Raw genomic sequence first — 9,928 nt, 5'->3', positions numbered from 1 at the left:
ATCGCGATTTGTTTAGCATCTCAACCGATTTGAATCGTCACATATTTAAATCGATTTTCGACCGGCTCGCGGTTAATTGTTACATCCCTAGTTAACATTAGTGCACTTTATTAGTTAACATGACCTAACAATGAAAAATATTTATAAAACATTTATTAGTTTCAGTTCATATTATTTGCAACATTTACTGATACTATTACGGCCTTCCACATGGTCGCCGATGTTGGTGGTAGAAGTGAGCGAGTAAATGACGCGTGCAAATTAAATCCATGCACTGATGTTAAACGCTTTCCGTGTCCTTTATTCTGCTTCAATCACAACCAATAAACAGCTCGCTTCCTGTAAGCTGTCCTTTCAGTTCATGACATACCAATTTAAAGTTCATACCTTGTAGACAGAGCAAATACATTGTCCATAGTCCATATTATTCCTTGCACGATTATGCTTCAAGTTCGGTTCAACACAATATAGACAGTTGACACAATAAGTTAGTGCACAGGATAATTTGGAGCTGTACGCTCAATCGGTCACGGTCAAAAACTGTTTGCTTTCCTGCCATCCAACATTCCATCCCATTAGCCAGGTGCTCTTAATATAAAAGTATCACAACGCCTCCCCATGGACAAAACACATATTGCATTAAAATGGCTCCTACACACCGGCCCCTTAATTGATCATGACAGGAAGACATAACAATTACACAAATTATTCATAAAGGAGCCATAAAAGTTAAAGCAACATATACAAACATTTGCTCATAAATTGTGATATTGTTACATTTACAATCACAAACCCTCATTCACATTAGTCATTTGTCTCCAACAAAAGGCAAATTTTTCCAACAGGTCGTTCTAAAACACTACCTTTAGTTTTAACCTTTACTGTACGAACTAGACCTTTATCATCTGGAAACGTTTCCAGTACTTTACCAAGTGGCCATGAACCACGAGGTGCAGTGGGATCCAGTATAAGAACAATATCCCCCGGAATAAAACTTCTTCGTTCCTTTGTCCATTTTTGACGTTGTTGTAACAGAAGTAGATACTCCCTGATCCACCTTTTCCAGAAAAGGTCAGCTAAATACTGAACTTGTCTCCATCTTCTTTTTACATACAGATCTGACTTTTCAAAGAGACCAGGCGGTAAAGCAGGCTTGCCTTTCATAAGAAGAAGATGGTTAGGTGTAAGGGCCTCAAGATCATTAGGATCATTAGAAATCTTGGTGATCGGACGATCATTTAAAATGGATTCCACCTCACACAGAACAGTATGGAATGATTCATCATCCAATACCTGTTGACGCAGTACAGAAGAGAGAATATTTCTCACCATACGAATGATTCGTTCCCATGCCCCTCCACAATGGGAACCTGCTGGTGGATTGAAACTCCATTTTACTCCTAACTGAATTAACTCCTTTTCAATTTGCCGCTTATTCCATGCAGAGAGAGATTCTTTCAATTCTCTGTTGGCACCAGTGAAATTTGTTCCATTGTCTGATCTGATGTGAATCACTTGTCCTCTTCGAGCAATAAATCTCCTTAAAGCATTTATGCATCCATCAGTGTCTAAAGAGTAAGCTACTTCCAAATGTACTGCTCTGGTTGCCATGCAGGTGAAGATTACTCCGTATCTTTTTACGCAACTACGTCCTCTTTTTACTACAATGGGACCAAAATAATCAACACCAGTGTTTGTAAAAGGTGGATGATCAGGGGTAATTCGCTCATAAGGCAGATCTGACATCTTTTGATCCCCAGTCTTCCCTCTGTTGCGTCTACATACAACACATTTGGAAATGACCCTTCTTGTAGCAGCATTGGCATTTGTAATCCAATATGTTTGTCTTAACTTGGACAACATGTGATTCCTGCCAGAATGTCCCAATTGCTCATGAATGTTACGAAGCAGAAGTTGTGAAATATGTTGATTCTTACTCAGTATAATGGGATGTTTGGATTCGATGGGCATATTTGCCTTTCTGAGTCTTCCTCCTACTCGCAAAAGTCCATCATCCAACACAGGATCCAGTCTATATAGACTGCTATTCCTCTTCACTCCATTAGAACCTCCCTTCAGTTGCTCGATTTCATTTTGAAACTGCTGTCGCTGACTAAAGCAAACAATAGCCATTTCAGCTTCAAAAAGATCCTCCAATGCCAAAAACTGTCCACCTTGAGTTGCCTTTAACAAATTCATTTGCTCATCTATAGTAGATGTAGTAGCATCACAATCCTTTCCTATTGCTAGTAATTCCTTCCTTTTAAGACGTAAACTGTTCAGCAGTTTCTTGAACTTGAGTACCCAAGCGACAGCCACTTTCAGTTTTTTCCATTCTGAAAAGTAGGTGATGAAATAATTGGTGGGATTTTGTGACATTTGCAGAACAATAGAATTTACCTTATGTTCTCGTTTGATCTCTGGATCATCTTCCTGAATGTTGGTTTCCTCTTCTTGAGATGGTCGACATTCCTCTGCAGTCCAAAGAAAACTAGATCCTTTAATCCATCTTTGGTTTTGCATAAAGGTTTTGATCTGCATTCCACGTGACGCATCATCCGCAGGATTCTCCTTTGTAGGCACATATCTCCATTGTTGAGGTAGTGTCCTGTCTCTTATATAAGAGACCCTGTTTGCCACAAAAGTCTGAAAGCGCTTGTCCTCATTCTTGATGTATTTAAGCACAGTCTGACTGTCAGTCCAAAAAACTGAATTCTCCAATTGAAGTCGTAGCTCTTTTCTTAGCATGTAGTCGACTTTCACAGCAAGTACAGCTGCTGTTAGTTCCAAACGAGGAATGGTTATCGGCTTAAGAGGCACCACTCTGGCCTTATTAAAGCAACATATACAAACATTTGCTCATAAATTGTGATATTGTTACATTTACAATCACAAACCCTCATTCACATTAGTCATTTGTCTCCAACAAAAGGCAAATTTTTCCAACAGGTCGTTCTAAAACACTACCTTTAGTTTTAACCTTTACTGTACGAACTAGACCTTTATCATCTGGAAACGTTTCCAGTACTTTACCAAGTGGCCATGAACCACGAGGTGCAGTGGGATCCAGTATAAGAACAATATCCCCCGGAATAAAACTTCTTCGTTCCTTTGTCCATTTTTGACGTTGTTGTAACAGAAGTAGATACTCCCTGATCCACCTTTTCCAGAAAAGGTCAGCTAAATACTGAACTTGTCTCCATCTTCTTTTTACATACAGATCTGACTCTGTTACCTTATCCAAATCAGAAATCCAACTATTCCACCTTATTTGAAGCATTGGGGGTATATTTTCATCCCAACTCAGATTCTGTCTACATAATTCCTGTAGAAGAAACTTGGCAGGTAACATAATAGGAGCAAGGAATCCCATAGGATCATACACAGAACAGACTGTAGACAAAATTTTTCTTCGTGTATATTGTTGAGATTTGAGCTGCATTCTAAATTGAAACACATCAGCTTCCGTACACCACCGAAGACCCAATGTTCTTTCCACAGGTAACTTATCTTGCTCTAGATCCAAACACTGGATATCCTTGCTTCTGAATTGCTCCGGAACTGATTGCAACACCTTTCGACTATTACTGCTCCACTTGTTCAAACAAAAACCACCCCTTTGGCAAAGAGCAGTAAGATCCTGTACAATGGCGACTGCTACCTCCTCAGAAGAGACACTCTTCAAGCAATCATCCACATAAAAACTTTCAAAAACTGTTTTGATCACGTCTGCTGAAAAGAGTGATTGATTGTCCTTTGCCGTTTGCCTTAATGCAAAACATGCACAACTTGGAGAGGATACGGCTCCAAACAGATGAACTATCATTCTGTATGTAGATACTTCCTGTTCCAAGTCTCCATCAGGCCACCACAGAAATCGGAGCAAATCAACATCCTCCTCCGACACCTTGACCTGATGAAACATAGCTTGAATATCCTGTCTTGTTTGGCTTCACTACACTTGGTTGTTTATCCTGAATACATCCAAAGACAGGATCTGATACCATCTTTGCCTGTCGTTCAATGAAGTCCACAATGTCAGAGAACTTAGCTCTACCTTGGTTCAACTCCATTATCTCACACGCCTTTTCTCTCCAACGCTCTCTCAATTTGAAAGGTAGCTTCATTACCACAGTTCTCATGTTGTTTGGCATGTTAAGCTCTTGCATATAGGAATTATCATCAATAATATTACAACATGCACGCAGAAACAATGAATATGCATGTAAACCTTGGGCATCCTCATTCTTTAATGGTAGCCAACTCAAAGCCTTTTCCATATATGCAGCAGCAATCCTGAACTCATTACCAAATTGCTCCCTCAAGAGCTTTTTGGCTAGTGAATATCCCACTTCTGGATCAAGATGTTGACAACTCTGAACCAGTTCTCTTGGTGGTCCTACAGTAAACTGTTCCAAAAAATACAAACAATCTCTTTTACTGCAAGCCTTTTCCTCAACACAATGTTCAAATGCCTTTATGAATGGTATATAATGGAGTGGTTTTCCATCAAAAACTGGCATCTCTTTTTTGGGAAGAGTGTTACTTTGAGCCTGGTATACCAAGTGCGTTGTCAATTCCTCTTGCCTCTTCAGAATTTCAAACAGAGGTGAATTTTGACTTGGAAGAGAATCCATAGCTTGAGATGCTGTCATATGGATAATTTGGAGCTGTACGCTCAATCGGTCACGGTCAAAAACTGTTTGCTTTCCTGCCATCCAACATTCCATCCCATTAGCCAGGTGCTCTTAATATAAAAGTATCACAACGCCTCCCCATGGACAAAACACATATTGCATTAAAATGGCTCCTACAGATACATTATCTGTTATTATTAATGAATGGACCTGAAGCTAACATGAACTAACAATGAGCAGTCGTAATTGTATTAATTAACATTAACAAAGATGAATAAATACTGTAACAAATGTATTGTTCAAAGTTAGTTAATATCAGTTAATCAATTGCATTAATTAACATTAATGAACCTGATTAAGTGTTAGCTGTTTATGTACATGTAACATGTGTAACGAGGGATGTTTTGAATGTTTTCTTTTATTTATTACAGATAAATTAACTGATTAATAGAGTATGATGAGTTTATGAATTGAGCTGAATGTGTCCAATATGGGAAATATTCACCAAACAACTTTTGTTTTGGAGGTTTGGGAATGTTTTGACAACCCCTGATCTGCAACAATAAACATTAACACCATAATGCAATATACGGTGGGGTCCAAAAATCTTGAGACTTCTAGTAAAAGGGCACTTACTTTATTTTTTGCTTATTTTTTAAAATTAGCATAAGTTTAAAGACATGATTTTCAGAATCTACCTTTTGCTTAAATGACAGTTTGCACCCAAGCTAGCATACGTTTTTGCAAAAGTTGTTGCTTTATGCTATCCTGCATGAATCCAAAGAATATCTTGTGTTGTTCAGTGAAATCTAAAACAATTTTTGATTCTTTAAATTCTTCTGAATCCTTCAGTCAAGCCCTATGAAACATATTTCTGATTTTCATTTCCATCCATTAATTTCTTTCCACTATTTGTAATTTTCTAAAAAAAAAAAAAAAAATTCTTCCATACTCCTCCTCTGGGTTGTTCATCCTAACTCAATGCGAAACAATACACGTTTATCAACCAAAAAATATGATAACCAATTGGCCTATATTTTGTGAATGTTATGTCCAAACTTCATGAAAGATAGTACACTTGGACAACAGGACAGTGAGGAAATATGTCAGATTTCATGAATTTCTGATGATCAGTGGACTAGCAGCAAATTCTGTGAGTAATAGATGAGGGTCTGTAATACCAAAGTTGTCCTCAAGAGGATGTTGCTTTATTTTACATCTCGTCTAATCTGACAGACCACTGTTGACTTCACAGTAAAACTCTTATTTGAAAAAATATTATTCACACAAGCTGTTGGTGCTTGGACTCTGATGTCTTAATCATTTGAACCCCATTGTACCTGTGCCAGATTAAGCTAAAATATTTATTTTCTTGCTTTTTTTTTTAAAGGAGGGCAGTGATGATGAGAGAAAACACAAGAAGCTACTGGAAGCCATCAGTTCTATGGGTGGAAGAAAGAGGTGTGAGACATTTGAGATTCATCTTTTTAGTGCTGGTCCACCCAAATAAAAATGTTTGATCGAAAACCAAATTCTGGACAGACTGCATGGGCTGAAAACTGGAATGTTTGGAAGATTGAAAAAGTAAACTAGTTCTATTTATACCATGGTGTGTCTAAATACTCGATTCTAAATGGCTGGAATGTGTATGTTCAAACTATTGAATACACGGGTAAGTCCGGTCAGTTTAAGCGCTGTTATAATTTAATGTGCTCTCTTTGTTGAAGCATTCACACACGCTGAGATGATTGCACACAAAAAGACAAATTTAGTAATGCAGAAACTTGTCAACAATGGCCTGAGACAGATGCAGGAAATTCACACGCAATCCCTCTCTCTATCATTCCTTTAAATAAATTCCAATAAATGTAACTTTATTTACCACACTATTTTATTTTATATGAAGTATTTTAGATCTGACTACCTGTAGATAAAGTAACTAATGAAAATTAACCATTGCTTTTTATTTGTCCAGTCAAATTTTGCACTGCAAACACCAATGACAGATAAGTTGTCCATGCAGGCAAGTGACCATGGTACAAGTTAAATAACCCACAGTAAAATTCGATATATTTACATCTGGTATTCGAAAGAAAGGCCCTTTTGGAATAAATCTGTTTTTAGCAGAGGCAGAAAAAAAAGTTACTAAAATGTCCAAAACAGCTTTTTGACCAATTGATGCTTGTTTATCCAAGGAAAAAGCAGAGTGAGCGCTCTGAAGCAAGTGTGCAGGTCTCCGAGTTCTTTGTCAATGCAGAGGGTAAATGCAAAATTTATTCACATTATATTTTTGACTGAAATAGAACATCAGTAGTAAGTTTTCTTAATTCTGTTTAAAGGTACAGGAGAGAAAGTCAACATTTCTGACCTCCTGGGAACCGTGGAGAAGACCTCAGGAGCCTCCAACAAGACCAAGAAACAGCTGAGGAACCTGCAAAACAGTAAAGGGACTTTGGCGTTACCGCTCAACAAACAGCAAACAGAAAAGGTGAAATGATAAATTTTCAGTTCAGTTACTCTGATAAACTGAGAGGCTTGTCACTTGTTCCAAAACCTGTGCTTTTAAATTTGTAGCAATTAATGGCATCAGGGATATAATTTCAAAAATGTAGTCCATATAAACATAAATTTCATGTCTGAAGCAAATAGCAATCAGAATGGGATCAGTGACATTTCATTTTAATAGTCACTTGGAGAAAAGTCATTTATACTCTTGTGCCAAGTTATGTTGCTCACACAATTTTAATGTGATTTTTTTTTTTTAGTCTTCTAAAAAGGTTTTTTTCTGCTGACACGTATGAGGATTTTTGATGAGTCAGACAATATTCAGTTTAGTTTTTACTAAAAATGGATCTTAAACATTTTACTGGGTTTACTTTATTTTAACCTGATTTCTCATGAATGATTATAGCTATAGATCCTGGCATGGTGTTAAAAAGCAAACAAATTTCAAGTCTGTTGCTAAAATGTACGAGTAGTGTAGGCTTTGTGATTTCAACCTTTTACATAAATTTGGCATAGAAGTTTTGCCATAGGCTTACTTCTCAACATACGGGCACAAAGGTGTAGTTGTTAAAAAAAAAAAAAAACTATTAAATCTGGACCCACTATTCTAAATTCAGCCGTGGTATTCTTGGTGTCTTTATTTTGATGAAGTTTTTCTCTCTATTATGTCCACAGATTCAGAGAGGCATAGCGTATGAGAAGACCACTAAAGAGGTGTCTTGCTGGCAGAACATCATAGTGTAGAACCAGAAGGCTGAACAAATAGTGTTTCCTCTGAATCAGGAGTCCTCAGGACCTAAACAGGTGGAGCAGGTTGTGGCTGGATGGAAGGTGTGGATTTTTATTATTTATTTATACTAAATTTTTTTGGAATGGCTCAAATCTGTCATGGTTCGGTTTGGTTTAAATGTATACATTGCTGTTAGGGGGGTGCACTATTCTTTTCCTTTACCAAAGCCCCTTTACCTCACTTTTTGCCTGTATGCTATATGTTGCAAATAGGAACAGCACACACACTTTCAAAAAAAGACATTCAATCTAATCCATCTAATTCAATCTTGCCTCAAAACTCTAGTCAGAAATCATTACTAGTATCTACGATTTGTTTACTCTCCAGGGCCTGAATTTTGTTGCGGGATTGCAGGTTTTGCATATAGTTTATAGAATTAGATAGTTACACAAAGATAAGTTAGGTCATTCACTCTCTTCAATATATATTTTATCCTTAATATTCATCATAACCATTTTAGAAACCCCTCTAAAATAATCTATAGCCATCTTCAGTTCATTTTTACATCATTAAACCGCTTTTTTAAACACAACTATGGTTGACATGTAAAAAGTATTTGTAAATGACAAATTTGACCAAAATATGATTTAGGTTATATGAACATTTTAAAATAATCTATAGCCATCTTCAGTTCATTTTTACATCATTAAACCGCTTTTTTAAACACAACTATGGTTGACATGTAAAAAGTATTTGTAAATGACGAATTTTACCAAAATATGATTTAGGCTATATGAAAATTTGTATTCCTGTTTCAGTTTTATATGCATGTTTATGAGGAGGAACATAATTCTTTCACATTTGCTTGTTCATTGGTGTGTTTATACTACATTGTTCTTTGTAAAATTGTCTTAACTTTGAATTGAATTGAATTGAAATAAGACAGTATTACAATTCAATAATTCTAAATATATATTTTTTTTTTTGTATTGTAGTTTTGTCTAAATCGTTACCTTTCTTTGTGGTTTATTTTCGTCTAATTGTACAAAGGCTCAGTAATGAGAGATTTACTATTTACTGGAATTCTACACAATTTTGTCCTCAAAACATGCAAGCACACACACAAAATGACTGTTTCTGATCTTGAGTTGCAAATGTTACTTTAATGTAATTATTTCTTTGAATGCTGACCAATTGTAACTAAAACACATGTTTGGTAGAAGCACTTGCTTTTATTTTAATACTAACTCAATGCGCAAATTCTTGTTCATTGGTGTGTTTATACTACATTGTTCTTTGTAAAATTGTCTTAACTTTGAATTGAATTGAATTGAAATAAGACAGTATTACAATTCAATAATTCTAAATATATATTTTTTTTTTTGTATTGTAGTTTTGTCTAAATCGTTACCTTTCTTTGTGGTTTATTTTCGTCTAATTGTACAAAGGCTCAGTAATGAGAGATTTACTATTTACTGGAATTCTACACAATTTTGTCCTCAAAACATGCAAGCACACACACATACACAAAATGACTGTTTCTGATCTTGAGTTGCAAATGTTACTTTAATGTAATTGTTTCTTTGCATGCTGACCAATTGTAACTAAAACACATGTTTGGTAGAAGCACTTGCTTTTATTTTAATACTAACTCAGTGCGCAAATTCTTTGACAGGCTCAAACTCCTCTTGAACAAGAGATTTTCAGACTCTTGCACAGCAACAGCCAGCCAGTCAATGACCCTGTTTTGACTCCTGTAGAGGAGGCATCACTTAAAGCCATGAGCTTGGAGGAGGTAGGACTTTGATAAAGCTTCTGTTCTATTGCCATAGATGTTTTATAGCCATTCAAATCAAGTTATTACTGCTTCTAGTATAGGTAGGCCTGGCATTATGACAAGGTGTATACAGTGAAACGGTTGAAATGTATAATGCGATAAGGATTCTGCTGTAATGTTGGAGCAGTATAGAAAACACCTGGGTCATTCCGTGTCAACTCAACCAGAGGTCCACGGCTCAATTTTTATATATATATATATATATATATATATACACAC

At 36.3% G+C, this 9,928-nt stretch overlaps 1 protein-coding gene across 1 annotated transcript in view; it reads left to right on the top strand.

The window, feature by feature from the left end:
* The window catches only part of LOC107719748 (U3 small nucleolar RNA-associated protein 14 homolog A-like), a 20,290-nt gene that overhangs the window by 943 nt on the left and 9,419 nt on the right, over positions 1-9,928 (top strand). Inside the window, 5 exon segments of the mRNA XM_016527240.1 lie at positions 6,028-6,098; positions 6,833-6,897; positions 6,977-7,125; positions 7,818-7,973; positions 9,548-9,667. Of these exon segments, the coding sequence (XP_016382726.1) occupies positions 6,028-6,098; positions 6,833-6,897; positions 6,977-7,125; positions 7,818-7,973; positions 9,548-9,667 (561 nt within the window).

The sequence above is a fragment of the Sinocyclocheilus rhinocerous genome, unplaced genomic scaffold (assembly GCF_001515625.1).
Source record: "Sinocyclocheilus rhinocerous isolate Xijiao unplaced genomic scaffold, SAMN03320098_v1.1 scaffold571, whole genome shotgun sequence".
Taxonomy (NCBI): domain Eukaryota; kingdom Metazoa; phylum Chordata; class Actinopteri; order Cypriniformes; family Cyprinidae; genus Sinocyclocheilus; species Sinocyclocheilus rhinocerous.
The sequence above is the reverse complement of the archived record's forward strand: the minus strand, read 5'-3'. Positions and strand labels throughout refer to the sequence as shown.